This window comes from Musa acuminata, chromosome BXJ3-8 (genome assembly GCF_036884655.1).
Source record: "Musa acuminata AAA Group cultivar baxijiao chromosome BXJ3-8, Cavendish_Baxijiao_AAA, whole genome shotgun sequence".
NCBI lineage: Eukaryota > Viridiplantae > Streptophyta > Magnoliopsida > Zingiberales > Musaceae > Musa > Musa acuminata.
The window spans coordinates 1,390,568-1,406,665 of record NC_088356.1 but is presented as its reverse complement, the minus strand read 5'-3'; the positions used below and the strand labels follow the sequence as shown (position 1 = coordinate 1,406,665).

Sequence of the window (16,098 nt, the reverse complement as noted above, 5' to 3'; positions counted from 1 at the left end):
GAAAGATGTGTCTGTGCATGTTAGGTGATCCAGAATTAACACACAAGTTCATGTGGTGTTATATATATAGGAGTTGCAACATTCTCATCTGCAAAAATGAATGAGGAAGAACATTAAACAACTTCAATAGACACTCTATATTCTGCCAAAAAGGCAATGAATTCCTCATTTATTCCCCCTGAAAACCATGATCGAAACAAGTGCAAAGCAACAGTCAGTTTCTATCACAAAGGTGTTTGCATAAAATGATGATGATAGTTCAGAATGATGAACTCTCAGTACACAGTCTGCTTCTCCTTAAGCTTCAAACTCGGGACCTCATCATGTATTCTCAATCAATTTTCTGAACCCATTCTTCTTCTCCGAACTACAACTGAACTCACACTAAGTAGGCCTCGTAACCTGTCAAGAAACAAATATTACGTAAAACTCCATTGGCCTCTAGGTTTTCATGATATCTATAGATTTCTTACGTATGAAGAGAACAGAGAGGAAGAGAGAGAGAGAGAGACTAGAATTACTCACTAAGAAATAACTTTCACCCATCTGCAGGCTCTACATGAGAATTCCATGCTCATTGACAGGTAGCACCTCTCCAGAAGAATGAACAAGCATCACATTGTGACCAAACATGGCTCTGAGATCTATAGGCCCACTCGGAACCTCGTTAAGGACGCCATTGATGAATACGATCACTGTTCCTGCAGTTATGCATTTCATGGTCCAAATGAGTTGAAATATTGTCAAAATTACAACTCAATATATCCTATATTCACATTTATGAGAGACAACATTCATTTTAAGCTAAAATGATGCTGATTACTCGAAGACTACAATTACTTGATCTAGGGTTAGTGCATTAATATTACTAGACAAAACTTTAATCTATCCAAAACATTTCCGGTAGAACAAGAATCTCGTATTGCTCGAAAGGTTCAAATGATGGAAGTTTAATGTTCAGATCTAGGGGTGAAATAAACTGAAGAAACTAAACGTTGATCTCAGTCGATCAATCCACTTAGACGTCTCGGCAAAAAGAGTAGAAGGCCTGAAAACTCCCAGTGGAGGTTTGTTTCAGCTGCGGAAAGCACCACCACGTTAATATATGCGAGAGACCACTTAGCCATGCACTAACATCCTGAGTGCTCTCCATGAATCCCATCTGACGACAGATCGAGAAGAGATCATCGGCACTATCATCGATCATAAAGTTAGAGGAGGAAGAAGAAGCAAAAGAAGAGCATGAAAACAATCCTGCTTCTCCTCCGGCAGAGTTACTAGATGACGTGCTCGACGAGGTGGGCGGCGTCGAAGCACGTGGAACTCCACTGCTGACTTGCTGCCCGGCCATAAGGCTCGCCTGCAACTGGCGCTGGCGGCGGCGGGACCTCGACCGCCTGTTCTGGAACCAGTAGAAGACATTGGCGTCACCCACGGAGCCGAACTGCTCGAGGAGCTTGCGGACGAGAGAGAGAGAGAGAGAACATCACCCTCTTGTATCGCTTGTCGCCGCCTGCAATGCACCGCTCCACGCGTCCGTCACCCCTTCCCTTCCCCCCCCTGAGAGTTCCGACAAAACAACCCCCCCCCCCCCCCTCCTCTGCATTCTTTGTCGCCGCCCCGACAGATCGAATGGCACCGCTCCACGCATCCATCACCCCTTCCCTCCCGCTCCATGGCATTATTAAATTATATATATATATATATATATATATATATATGGCTTTCAAATCTCTTGCTTAAACTATATGCTGGTTTTGTAGGTGAATACAGCAGTAGTGCAATAACCGAAGAAGACCCATGGCTTTAGTCTTCTTCCACAGTAGGGCAAGTCTCGTCCGACAAGACCTCCTGAGTTGAGAGGTTGTCAATGTCCGATTCAACGCCAAGATACACACGGCATTCTATCGTTTCTGTCAGCTCAGATCAGCTTTAACTCAGGATCTTACCATCCCACGGTTTGCAAAGAACCTGGGGCGGATGCTTCTTTCGAGGAAGGGTTTTGCGTCAATCACCTTGGCCCTCGTGACAGGCACATTTAATGGAGAACAGGTCGTCGCCTCCGGTGGAAACCACTAACGAAGCAGGAGCCAAAGAACAAGTGTAGAACAAGGAGATGCTTAGAATACTGGATCCATCATCTTTTGCTCGTGGATCACTTGAGTAGTCATCAAGCATACTACTCCGAGTGCTCCTCCTGCTAAGGTGCCACGGCTTCATTGGAGATCTAAAATAAAGATTAAAGTGTGTATGTACTTGCAATGTCTGAAGAGTTGATCTGTAAATGTTTCATTAAAGATCAATTGAGGTTCTTTCTATTCTGTCATGTTCTAACACAGGATTACAGAAAGAAATAGCACATTTTTGGCACCAAGGAGGATGCGGAAATGAGATGGACTTTTGGACTCCAACCCAAGTTTCTACGTCCTCTTTTTTCTTTGGTTAACTATGGAACAAGTTTGTATTGTACTCAACTCATTACATTCTTATTCAAGGCATGAATGAAGCATTTCAGTCTTCCAGTGTGTATCAAAATGATGTGTGTATCGTGATTGATATAATGAAGTAGGATCCTTAATTTCTTTCTCCAACTCACTAAAAATGAAATCTTCAATAAAGAAAAGCTGCATATGAATAGCAAAAGTGAATACAAAATGAAAGAAGGAAGCATTTATCCTGTAAATTTCAACTAAATCACTCTCCACTCTCCTCTGCATGTATATATGCGAGCGTCAAAGGACTCAAAGAACAACATAAGCATACATTGGCATGCTGCACATCAAACTCAAGACGCAAGCATCTAATATGCAAATGCTGAAAGTGGTGACAAGCTGACATGAAACTCCCATGAGAAGGTACTCGAGAAACAATGCTTTCTGTGTACAGAATAAGGGGAAGAAATGAAGCATGTAGATTTGCTAGCTTGCAACAAGCTTTAAGCTTCTGTGTTTGTTTACTGAAGGAAATTACATGGAACTAAAAGTTTCTATTAAAATGTTTAAGGGATGTTGTTAGTGTTAACAACTTTAAGCCGGGTCGTCGGGGCCAACTCAGCTTGGTTCGGGTCGAAATGGGCGGGGATCTCCCTGGAGTCTCCGGAGACCGCTTGAGGTAGCCGGCTCGACTTAGCGCGGTCACGTCGGGGTTGCGTCTGCTTTCGGGACTCCGCTCCTGGGCGTTATGGGGAAGCGTTTCGCCTTCCCACCTGCATACAGGTTGGGTCGGTAGCTCCACCCAACCCCTCCAATGATCAAGTTAGTGTATAGTCGTCGGGGGTTTTTTCCTCCCCTCCGTTTAGAACACGAGGGTATTTATAGGAAAGCTTACTATTTTCTGATGCGCCCGCATGCAGGGGACATGCTCGTATTCTTGGTAGCGTCTGACACTGGTGTAGGTGTGGTGTAAGGGATCGAGTATGAGTATGACGTTAATATGTCTCGACCGGCATTTTGAGTTCGTGTTGACCAGGTACCGTGAGGCATCATCTGGGTGGCTGACGTTAGTCGGGTCACAAGGCCATTATTGCCCGTATCAGATGTGTTCATCTGCCCTATGATTCCATGAGGTAATTCTTGAGTTTGCTTCTGTCTCCTCATGTTTCTATGATGACAATATTGTGCATGGAAAGATGTGTCTGTGCATGTTAGGTGATCCAGAATTAACACACAAGTTCATGTGGTGTGATATATATATATATAGGACAACATTCTCATCTGCAAAAATGAATGAGGAAGAACATTAAACAACTTCAATAGACACTCTATATTCTGCCAAAAGGGCAATGAATTCCTCATTTATTCCCCCTGAAAACCATGATCGAAACAAGTGCAAAGCAACAGTCAGTTTCTGTCACAAAGGTGTTTGCATAAAATGATGATGATAGTTCAGAATGATGAACTCTCAGCACACAGTCTGCTTCTCCTTAAGCTTCAAACTCTGGACCTCATCATGTATTCTCATTCAATTTTCTGAACCCATTCTTCTTCTCCGAACTACAACTGAACTCACACTAAGTAGGCCTCGTAACCTGTCAAGAAACAAATATTACGTAAAACTTCATTGGCCTCTAGGTTTTCATGATATCTATAGATTTCTTACGTATGAAGAGATCAGAGAGGAAGAGAGAGAGAGAGAGAGAGAGAGAGAGAGAGAGAGAGAGACTAGAATTACTCACTAAGAAATAACTTTCACCCATCTGCAGGCTCTGCATGAGAATTCCATGCTCATTGACAGGTAGCACCTCTCCAGAAGAATGAACAAGCATCACATTGTGACCAAACATGGCTCTGAGATCTATAGGCCCACTCGGAACCTCGTTAAGGACGCCATTGATGAATACGATCACTGTTCCTGCAGTTACGCATTTCATGGTCCAAATGAGTTGAAATATTGTCAAAATTACAACTCAATATATCCTATATTCACATTTATGAGAGACAACATTCATTTTAAGCTAAAATGGTGCTGATTACTCAAAGACTACAATTACTTGATCTATGGTTAGTGCATTAATATTACTAGACAAAACTTTAATCTGTCCAAAACATTTCCGGTAGAACAAGAATCTCTCGTATTGCTCCAAAGGTTCAAAGCTTAGATGGATGTTTAATGTTCAGCTCCAGGGGTGAAATAAACTGAAGAAACTAAACGTTGATCACAGTCGATCAATCCAACTTAGACGTCTCGGCAAAAAGAGTAGAAGGCCTGAAAACTTCCAGAGGAGGTTTGTTTCAGCCGCGGAAAGCACAACCACGTTAATATATGCGAGAGACCGCTTAGCCATGCACTAACCGGGTTGGTAGTGTAGCTGCGAGATATCCTGAGTGCTCTCCATGAATCCCATCTGACGACAGATCGAGAAGAGATCATCGGCACTATCATCGATCATAAAGTTAGAGGAGGAAGGAGAAGCAAAAGAAGAGCATGAAAACAATCCTGCTTCTCCTCCGGCAGAGTTACTAGATGACGTGTTCGACGAGGTGGGCGGCGTCGAAGCACGTGGAACTCCACTGCTGACTTGTTGCCCGGCCATAAGGCTCGCCTGCAACTGGCGCTGGCGGCGGCGGGACCTCGACCGCCTGTTCTGGAACCAGTAGAAGACATTGGCGTCACCCACGGAGCCGAACTGCTCGAGGAGCTTGCGGATCCTCACGGTCTCGCCTTTTGGAGGGTTTACCATGCCACTGTTGAAGATAGACTCCAGTATAAGGATTTGCTCGGGCTTCGGAGTCCATCGGGTGCGCACAGGCTCGGTGACAGTGCCGTCAGGAACAGATCTCCGAAGGTTGGGGCTGTTGTTGTGGCACTGGTTGTGATCATCCATGGCTGATGTGGCTTCTGGTTGCAGCAAGGAGGAAGAAGATGAGAGAAGAGGTTACATGTACCTGGACAACCAACAATGAACGGCTTGCTTGTGTACATACTTATGTCGAGTTATTTATAGGTGCAACCAGTTGAGGTCACACTTGTTTAAGCTAAGATCTATCAAATCTCTTTTTTATGATTTATAATATGATAAAAGATCATGGATATCGTTCGGATAATGACTCGTTTGTAGCTTTGCTTCAGTGGTATAAGAAACAGGGTAAACAAAGATCATGGTAAATCGAATTATATCCAGAGTAGGTGGGAATGGTTGCAAGCCATGTACTAAGCATCTCCTGCAACGCAAACAAGCTACAGAAGCAAGACGCGGTGGGGTGGGGGAATGGAAACTAGGGTTTGGCATTTGTTACATCAGGGGAAGCACTTTCCACGCCCCAAGGAGTGGTCAAAGGGTGGCACCCCCCCTTGATTCATTAGGGCTGACGTAGCATGCAGCACAACAGAGGAGAAGAAGCCTGAGGCAAAAGGAAAAAAGACATGCAAACTGCGCATTAATATAGGATGTTGGTGAAGGCTTTGTCCGAGCTCGGCTGGTGTTTGACCTTTTGTCATGGCAGAAACCGACGCCGCGGGGACTGCGGAGGGAGGCTGGCTTCAGTTTTGGGATCTTTAATTGCCTCTGTCTCCTTCCTCGGCCACCGGAGGGCCACTATAACTTCTCTTTAGCATCAAAAGTGAACCAGCACCTACTCGATCGATTGCTTGTGGTTCTGCATTTTGACTGTCAGTTCACTGATTGTTCTCGAGTAACTGAAGCTCGTACTTGTCTTGCTTTCTCCAAGAGAGCAGTGAATGGTTTCGGTCGATCAAACTCGGACACAATTCCGACTCAAGCAACTCTTCATTGATTGGTACCTTGTGATTGTGCATACGCGAGGAGTATCAGAAGGCCAGGCAAAACCCACAGAGGTCATTACTGTAGTAGTGATGATGCCTGGAAGAACTCCTGGTCGGACATCATCGATGTTTTCTGTCATCGGGAAAGTGCTCCTGTGAAAGCTCGGGATCTGCATCGCCATCGTAGCTCTGACTACTTCAGTAAGTTGTGGCACAAACTAATCTTGGTGGGTGGGGAACCCACAGCTCCAGTAAGTAATCCGAGCTACGACATGATGTGAAGGTTGCCTTGTACCTTAAAACCATTCACTTTGGTTGCACTAAAGGTGGCCATCTTCACCACCATGGCTGGATTGATCTTAGTGCTTCACCACGAAGGAACCATAAACTTCATCAACACCAACCAAACAACACCTTTTCCTAATTCCCCTTTAAAAATCCTTGCCAGCACATATCACACAAGCAGAATGATTAACACGTTGGGTTTGGTTAGAATAATAGGGTGGAGTTGAAGATGCTGAATGATTGAGTTGTGTAATGATAAGAGTTCCATGTTATTGTGCTTCCCTGTCCTTTTCCTTTTCCCCCTCAAATAGGGAAGCCTGAGTTCCAATCGAGGGAAAGTTTGGTGCAATCCCCTTGTAAAGTGATTCGAGCTGCAGCCTTCTCCAAAGCCAAACATTTATCATGGCATGTGCCCCGAAAGCCATGCTAAGGGTTTCCGGTGGGTGTCTCTCAACAACTATCCCCGTTAGATCATTCAAAAAGGGGATTTATGCAGACACATCTTCCCTCCTCGTGCATCGACTCCATCTGTCATGTCGGCAGCGGACCGTACGTTCCATCTGAATCCTAGGTTCTTGTTCTTGGCTTTCGAGAAGAAAAAGAAGAAGAGAGAGGCGTCCTTATTCTTAATCGAGTAAGCCAGTTAGAGAATGAAACAACAGGGGTGTGAGAGTTGCTCTCCTATTTGAGCTATCAAACCAATTGATTAGCTCGCCCTAATGGAGAACCAGAAGACTCCTACAGCTTATCCCTTTCAAACCTTGTTGGCTTTGATCAACCTTATTTAGCTCAGTTCTTGCTTTGGTTAGGGCGATGGATGAGACTCCACGTTTCATGGAAGGTTGGGGGAGCAGTCGACCAGTGCTGACTCCTCCACGACATGCATGCCCCCATTAGATTTAGCTTGTAGGAACTGAGGCTTGGGAAGGTGTTTCCGCCATGCCAACACCAGTAGCCAACACCCTGGGTTTACTTCCGAGAGACGATGCATGTCTGTCTCGCCATTGCGTGACCGATGTGACGCTCGTGGTCTCATGGCGCGTTAGATTTGTTTACGAGGCCGATGCATGTCCCCCCTCACCATTGCCTGACAGATGTGACGCTGCTGGTCTCGTCAAATGTCCTCCCGTTTCTTGTGAGAGAGAGAGAGAGAGAGAGGCGATCAAGTACATGCGTGCAGTGACTAAAATTCTGCCGTGCGAGACATCGGATCGAACATGGATATCGGATGACACCAAATTAATGGGTCGGGTTGGATCGATCGAGATGTATTCTGCGTTTGATTAAGGATTGGGACACATCCGGTATCCAATTGTCCACAGCCCAACCAAAATTAGACTCGAATGCTCATCGCATTGGATCACTACGTGTGTTTGGCTAAATCTGATGAGACTTTGGGTCTATAGTATCATCATCACCATCTTTGATGTTCTCTCCCACCGCGAAGGGTTGAGAGGGCAATTACTTTCCCCATGCAAGAATAAAGTCAATTCGATCACAAAGGCAATGCCCCGCGCCACCCGATGTGCTACAATCTCATGAATGCCGAGTACAACCACAACCTCATGGAGAAGATGCACGCTTTACTTCATGACATAGTTGGAGAACACAAGACTACACTGAAAACAGCCGCAGTTGTTGACTGAACGAAAGTAGCAGCTCATTCGAAGACTTTCTTTTGTGCTCCACCCAGTTAAACCGATACAGCAAACGATATCTACGGAGACATAGAGGCTGCTAGTTTTGTCATCACTGTCACGAGTACACAAGAGTCAAAATAAGGTTTGGAACGTCTCCCTTTCAGACTGGACAGTCTCCGTTGCTGTAGCATACTTCTCAGAACAAGAAAAGAAATGGAATCATGATTAGGGTAGGTAGTTCACGACTATTTCCTGATAATAAAATATCGAACATGGCTATTACCCACACAAGCGGCTACTTTTGTTGTCTCCTGAAGTGGTTGCAAGCTGCAAGAACAAGAAGCAACAGGTCTTAGAAGCTAAATGATGATGCTTGTGCTTGAGAACAACTTATGATTTCAGCATCTGAACTGAAGAAACACTTTGTAGAGGAAGTTAATTCAAATACAATCACAAATCAACATGACGGCAACCGGACATCGGTAGATTATGAGCGAGATGAGACGAACATCAAGCATATGCATGGAGAACTGGTATTTCAGCATATACGAGCAAACTATGAATTGCTGAACTTTGTAAATACACTGTAGAACAAAGCACACATGAACCTATATTCTCCTCAGGGAAAAACATCAAAAATGAAAAAAAGTAATGATGTTGGTGTTCATAGGAGAAGATAGCGGAAACATCATTAATCGTGCAGATGTTTGATCACTCCACTATAATTATTCCTTGTTCTTCCATCCTACAGAAAAGCGTTGACTTATATTTTCTTCTTTCATCTCATTGTAAAGCTTTAGTTAAGTCTGGTGAAGATCCACACCAGCAAGCATCCACGTCATCGGGGTGCAGCTTCCACGTCAGTGTCATACCTTATTCTTTCATCCTGTAGAAAAGTTTTGATTGTATTTTCTTCTTTCATCCCAAGGCAAAGCTTTAGTTGATTCTGATGAAGATCCACGCTCACAAGCATCCACCTCAACATACATATCAAAGCTACATCATCGGTCAAACTTGTTCATGGCGACAGCTTCCAACTTCACTATTGTTGAATTTGATAGGAATAAAGGATAGAGAAATCAAACAGATGAAGAGTAAGACAAGCTTAAATATTCTATATTTCTCTCTAAAAAAAAAATGTTTACAATTTCAGAAACTTTCTATCTTTCATGACATAATATATAATGTTTATATGGTCTCCAAAGATACATTACATTAATTGTATTCAAAATGAATCATTCTCTTTCAAGAAACTCTTTCAAGAACTAATAACCAATTTGACTTGTCACATTTAATCTATTTTTTTTTCTTGATGCAATGAATCTCTCTCTTGATGAAATTAATCTCTTTATGACACTTGAACAAGTTTAATTCCAACAACCATCGTATCTTGCAAAGATCCATCGCAGGTGGTCTTGCATGGTCGTGAAGCAAGTTGATGCAGAACAACTCGTATGCACATCCTACTCGTGTCCTGTCAGGTCAAATTAAGTTGTGGTTATGTCTAGGTTTCAGCTTTTCTAACATTTCCATGATTTTGTATTGTTTCATCTTCCTACTGTAATTAAAAGGGTCCAGATATGCTGTATCTTGATCGGGTTTCTCCATCTGTTTTCATGGAATAGATTAGGTAAATGTCAGCCTAATTTAAGTCATACCAAGGTTGCTGTGTGCCTAGATATGTGTTCACTTATCGTTGGCTAATTAGACGATCTATTTAGTTCAAAACTAAAGTTTCCTTGGAAGAATTCATAATCGAACGGATTGAGAAAAATAGATTGCAACAAAGACTAAGTTTTTGAAGGATGAACTAATGTTGAACCCAGAAAAGAGTGTGATCTATAATCTTGGACAAAAGTTAGCTATTGAAGGAAAAGACAGAGGCAGAAAAAAGAACCTCATTTAAGAGGAGTAACAATTCAGACAAGCTCATGAAAACGTTTCGATGTTTCCGGCAATTGTATGGTACGATAAAGAAAAAGAGGCAATCTAATTGATCGAATGTGGTGCGACTCGACAATAATGTGATTTGTATTAAGCATTGACACATCAGGTGCAAATAAAAGCTAGTAAGATGAAGACAGGTCGTAGAGTAAGCGATAGTACTCTGCCATGGCGATTTCTCTTTCAGAAAACATCGGGACGTCCAACAAGACTCCACCTTTCCTTCTAAAAGAACAAAGAAATTATATTAGCCTCCTTAAACCAAACTGATTCAACTCCAATTCGATCAGTTGTTCCTTCCTGCATCTCGAATCAAGAAACGCCGTCCAAAACCCTATTCCGGCAACCGGGTATCTAAATAGGAGGACGAATGAATTACCGAGGGGCATCCAAGTGTTGGGCCTTCTTGGATCGTCGAATGGCATCCGCCGCCTACAAGATCCCCTCGCGGGTCGGTGATCCACCCCAAGCCGGATTCCCGCCACGAGGGGGGCGGGCACGCGCCACCCGTCCCGTTTCTCTTCGCAGCCTGCTCCGGAAGAAGCTCCTTCGCGGCGACCGCCGGCTGGGGTTCCTTCGTCGTCCCTCCTCGCCGAGCGCGCGACGTCGCCCTTGCGAAGGATCCTACAAACCTTAAAAACCCGGCCGAATCCAGCACAGGTTTTCGGGTACGGATCCACAAATATAGATCCGATAAACAGAGTTTTAAGCTTCTTCTTCATTACTTACAATTAATTTATTAGTTATATGATCATAAAATCTAAAACTTTTTATCTCATTTTTATACCATACATATATTCATTTAATACTTTTATCATCAAGTTTGTTTGTTTTTTTATATAGTATACCCTACAAATAGAATCTTTATTTTTAATCTTAGACAAATCTTTACCATATTTTTTTAATTTAATAATTTTTGTCCATTATAATTATAATGATCATATCTTTTATCTCATAAAGTCGATTAATCAATAACAGTAGTGAGTGTAAGTAAGAAAAAAATCCAAAAATAATAAGAGAAATATTTTATTTTTTGTCATTCTCACGATTGTTATCAAATTTTAATTTTTTATCATAAATAAAAAAAATTATCATAAAAAATAACATAATATCCTTTTCTTATAAGTTACCCTATACTAATAAGATTTTATTTTAGACCATGAATAAATATTATTTCATAAATAATTTTTTTACTAGATTTGATATTTATAGTAATCGTTCATTTTTCTTCCGCTTGAACATCATTGTCATTTCTCACTTATATTATAGATTTGATTAAATCATCAAGTCTTTAGAATAAAGTTTTTTCCTATGCCATATGATTACTGCATCCACTATCAAAAAAACTAAATAGATTTAAAATATTCATTATAAAATGTAATAAAAAAATATTTTCTTCCTCTTTTTTTCATTATTGTTTTCTTCATGATAATTTATTTAATTTTTGTTTTAATAATATTTTTCAAGATAGTCATTTTTTTACAATGTTAACAAAGAGAAACATTTGGATTTTTAATTTTGTACTAGTAATATTTTTCAATATATCTAATTTTTTTATAATAAAAATATTGATTAATTTCTTTATTACCTTCATTATAGTTCCTTTGACCCTTGTTTAATTGGTCTCATCCCCTACCTCAAGCTTTAGATCATCCACAGCCTCTACTATTTGATCCCTTAAAATCTGATTTCTAATTTTTTTTTTTATTATTCTTCTAATCTATCTTTGAGCGAAGTTTCATTTGAAGATTTATTCATTTTTTGTTTATGAACAAAAAAGAGCTTATTAATTCATCAATAGAAAATATATTTATATCTTTAGCTTCTATAATAGTACATATCATATCAAATTTTGAAGGTAAACTTCATAAAATATTTTTTAATACTATTTGTTCTTTTAAATTTTCACCACAAGATTTCAGTTCGTTCATAAAAAAAAAGATTTTTGAGAAAAAAACTAGTGATAGATTTAGAATCTTTCATCATAAGAGTTTTAAAATCATGTCAAAGAATTTTAAGCTTTAATTTTTTTTTTTATCTTATCTATGCTTTAAAAAATATATTTTTTAATATTTTTTAGGCCTTTATTAATGTTTATACTGACATGATTCGAAAAAATAAAGATTCATCTATTGCTTATTATACCACATAGAGAGTTGTTGTATCTTTTTGTATATTTTCATTCCTTTGATCTTTAGTAATATTATGATCATACATATTATACTCAACAAAATTATTTTCTATCTAATAACATAAATCTTATAAAATAAATAGAATTCTTAGTTTAATGATCTAAAAGTGATAATTTGAAGATAGGAAGAAGTTGATTAGAAACACTTGCTCCACGTTTTTTTTTTTCTCTATTTTCTTTTAGTATTTTTTTCTTTCTTAATCGGTGTACATAAGGACTGATGAGTACTTTCCAATTTGTAATGATTTTGATTTATTCAAAAAATACATATTTATATTAGTCAAAAGATAAAGTATAAAATTTTTAAACAATAAAATAATCTATCATAACCCAATAAATCTCCTTATCCTCATCTATTTATTTTTATTTAATCTAATTTAAATTATTTAAATCAATCTTATCATATGTGACTAAGTAAATAGATAATTTTTTGTATTTATTTGGAGGTTAAATTTCTTCATGCATACTCTCAAAGTTTGCATACTCCTCCTCAAAAGTAGTAGAATAGCAATAAAGTCTTTGCATTCGGAAGTCATATATAAAGTATATGTTGACAAGATCATGAGATATATATATATATATATATATATATATATATATATATATATATATATATATATATATATATATATATATATATATATATATATATATATAACGATGATGATGATGATGATAATAACAATAATAATAATAATAATTGTTATTATTATTGGATCAACCGAATAGTCTTTCTTCCGGGTCCATGGGCGTTCAGATCCGACATGCGTGGAGCATTCTAATGCGGATCGGGTTTGCAGATCTGACATGCATCGAGCCTTCCAATCCGGATCGGGTTTGCGGATGGAGGCCGTGAAGTCAGCCTAACAAGTCAACGGCAGCCTCAGGGGAAGTCGCACACGGAGCGAACGCGGGCAATCTATAACTAGTTGGTCCGAAACATCGCATGGAATCCGTCTCCGGGAGCTCCCCGGCCTTCACGCTCTCTCCTCGCTTCCTCCTCCTGCGCTCGTAGAACAGGAACAGTTCGAGTGGCAGCACGCGATGCCCGGAGGAAGTTGCGAGCGAAGAAGACGCAACCTCTCCTTCTCTTTATAAAGGCCTCCCGGCCGAAGCCAATACAGAACACGAAAGCCAAACCTCCCCGCCCCCCCCGTGCCTCCTCGTCTTCCGCCCTCTCACCAAATGGACTGGTGAAGGTCTCATCCCTCGTTGAGATCGAGCAACAAGTTGCTCACTCGCAGAACAGAGAGAAAGAGAGGGTGGGAGATCGAGTAATAATAAGCAGGAAGGACGATGTCGAGCATTGCGCTCTTCGTGTTCCTCTCACTTCTTGGCCTGTCCTCGGTTGGCGCCGAAGACCCGTACCTCTTCTTTACGTGGAACGTCACCTACGGCACTATCAGCCCTCTCGGCGTCCCTCAGCAGGGCATCCTCATCAATGGCCAGTTCCCCGGACCCAACATCAACTCCACCACCAACAACAATATCGTCCTTAATGTCTTCAACAACCTGGATGAGCCCTTCCTCTTGACATGGTTTGTCCCCTGTTCTCGTGCATGTCTAATCTCGATCGGTAGTCTCGATAAGCAGTTCACGTTCTTCACTATCTGCGCAGGAACGGAATCCAGCAGAGGAAGAACTCGTGGCAGGAGGGCATGCCGGGAACCAACTGCCCCATCCCTCCGGGCAAGAACTTTACCTACCACTTCCAAGTGAAGGACCAGATCGGGAGCTTCTTCTACTTCCCCTCGATGGGCATGCACCGGGCCGCCGGGGCCTTCGGCGGCCTCCGTATCAACAGCCGCCTCCTCATCCCTGTGCCCTTCGCCGACCCGGCGGACGATTACACGGTCCTCATCAGCGACTGGTACACCAAGAGCCACAAGGCCCTAGCGGGGCTTCTCGACGCCGGCCGCAGCATCGGCAACCCTGCCGGGGTCCTCATCAATGGACTCACCGGCAAGGACAATGCGCCGCTCTTCACCATGGAGGCCGGGAAGACGTACCGTTACCGCATCTGCAACGTCGGCTTGAAGGTGTCCCTCAACTTCCGGATTCAGTCTCACCTGATGAAGCTGGTGGAGATGGACGGATCGCACACCGTGCAGAACGACTACGAGTCCCTGGACGTCCACGTCGGGCAGTGCCTCTCCGTGCTCGTCACGGCCAACCAGGAGGCCAAGGACTACTACATGGTCGCCTCCACGCGCTTCACCAAGTACTCGCTATCCGCCACCGGCATCATCCGTTACGCCGGCTCCGTCGTCCCACCGTCGCCCGAGCTGCCGAAGGCACCCGTCGGCTGGGCCTGGTCGTTCAACCAGTGGCGGTCGTTACGATGGAACCTCACGGCCAGCGCCGCCCGGCCCAACCCCCAGGGCTCCTACCACTACGGAGGCATCAACATCACCCGAACCATTAGGCTCGCCAGCTCCGTGGGGCTCGTCAACGGCAAGCGCCGCTTCGCTCTTAACGGCGTGTCGCATGTGGATCCCCCCACACCGCTCAAGCTTGCCGAGTACTACGGCATCGCCGACAAGGTGTTCAAGTACGACAGCATCAGCGACGATCCACCGGAAACCAACGCCCCCATCACGGTCGCACCGAACGTCTTGAACGCCACCTACAGGGACTACATCGAGATCATCCTCGAGAACCCCGAGAGGAGCATCCAGTGCTACCATTTGGACGGCTACTCCTTCTTCGCCGTCGGGTAAACCAATCCTACCTTCCACACCGAAGCTTGTTCTCTTACGGCCAAGTGGCAGCCAATGAACTCGGTGAATGGCTTGTCGCCTGCAGGATGGGGCACGGGAAGTGGACGCCGGCGAGCCGGAGGACCTACAACCTGCTGGACGCGGTGAGCCGGCACACAATTCAGGTGTACCCGAGGTCGTGGTCGGCGATCATGCTTACGTTCGACAACGCCGGGATGTGGAGCTTGCGGTCCGAGATGTGGGAGAGGCACTACCTGGGTCAGCAGCTCTACGTCAGCGTGGTGTCTCCAGCGAGGTCCCTGAGGGATGAGTACAACATGCCCGACAACGCGCTGCTCTGCGGCGACGTCGCCAGCCTCCCGAAGCCGCCATCCTACGTCTAATGTGTGATAAGGGCCCGGAATAACCTCGTATACATATGTAATATGTAATGATGTACAGCAATCCAAGCAAGAGGCAGGGGGGGGATGAATGATGAAGCAAAACACCCGAGAGATCGAATGACTGCTCCGACTGCTGTTGCTGCCTTTTCTAATGCTACATCAGCAGCAGGACTCCTGTATTGTTCTCAGGTTATGATGTATAAGTGGATTGCTATTTTACCAAAGGATCTTGATTCTTTTTACCGATGGTATTTCTCAGAAAATGATAGCTTTGCCAGCAGATGATGTTCTTCGGATTGATGACAAGAGTGGTTGCCTATTCATAAGAATTTTTCGCAAACCGGTCTTCATGTCAAATAGTAATGCTTCTACCCTTTTGTATAAAAAAAAAAGATATCTAATAAAAGATTATGATAAAAATAAATATCAAATAGAATGATATTTTTGTATTCCTTACCTCCTCAATCAATTTATGATTTAAAAATTAATCATAGATTTAAATAATTGATTTGATTAAATAATTTGAGCATATGATTGAGAGAAATCTTTTTTTTCAAAATCTATATAAATATTCATTAATTTTATAAATAAAATAATTGTTTTTATCAATAAGTTCTTCTATTTTACATGGTATCATATCCCTATTGCTTCAAGCAAGAAAGATTTTTTTTTCGGATAAAAAAGTTATTATTCATACTCTCAACTGCCTAATA

At 42.4% G+C, this 16,098-nt stretch overlaps 2 protein-coding genes across 2 annotated transcripts; one reads left to right on the top strand and one right to left on the bottom strand.

Annotated features, from left to right (window-relative positions):
• Nucleotides 1–3,795: 3,795 nt before the first annotated feature.
• Nucleotides 3,796–5,393, bottom strand: LOC135645941 (WUSCHEL-related homeobox 11-like). Its single transcript, XM_065164876.1, has 3 exons — nucleotides 4,792–5,393; nucleotides 4,175–4,350; nucleotides 3,796–4,027 (listed from the first exon to the last, which is right to left on the bottom strand). Exons 1-3 carry the CDS (start codon nucleotides 5,321–5,323, stop codon nucleotides 4,010–4,012), a joined length of 726 nt encoding a protein of 241 aa, XP_065020948.1. The 5' UTR covers nucleotides 5,324–5,393; the 3' UTR covers nucleotides 3,796–4,009.
• An 8,045-nt stretch (nucleotides 5,394–13,438) lies between these two features.
• LOC135644717 (L-ascorbate oxidase homolog) lies at nucleotides 13,439–15,627 on the top strand. Its single transcript, XM_065162576.1, has 3 exons — nucleotides 13,439–13,820; nucleotides 13,901–14,998; nucleotides 15,088–15,627. The coding sequence occupies exons 1-3, from the start codon at nucleotides 13,579–13,581 to the stop codon at nucleotides 15,383–15,385; spliced, it is 1,638 nt and encodes a 545-aa protein (XP_065018648.1). The 5' UTR covers nucleotides 13,439–13,578; the 3' UTR covers nucleotides 15,386–15,627.
• The last annotated feature ends 471 nt before the right edge of the window (nucleotides 15,628–16,098 follow it).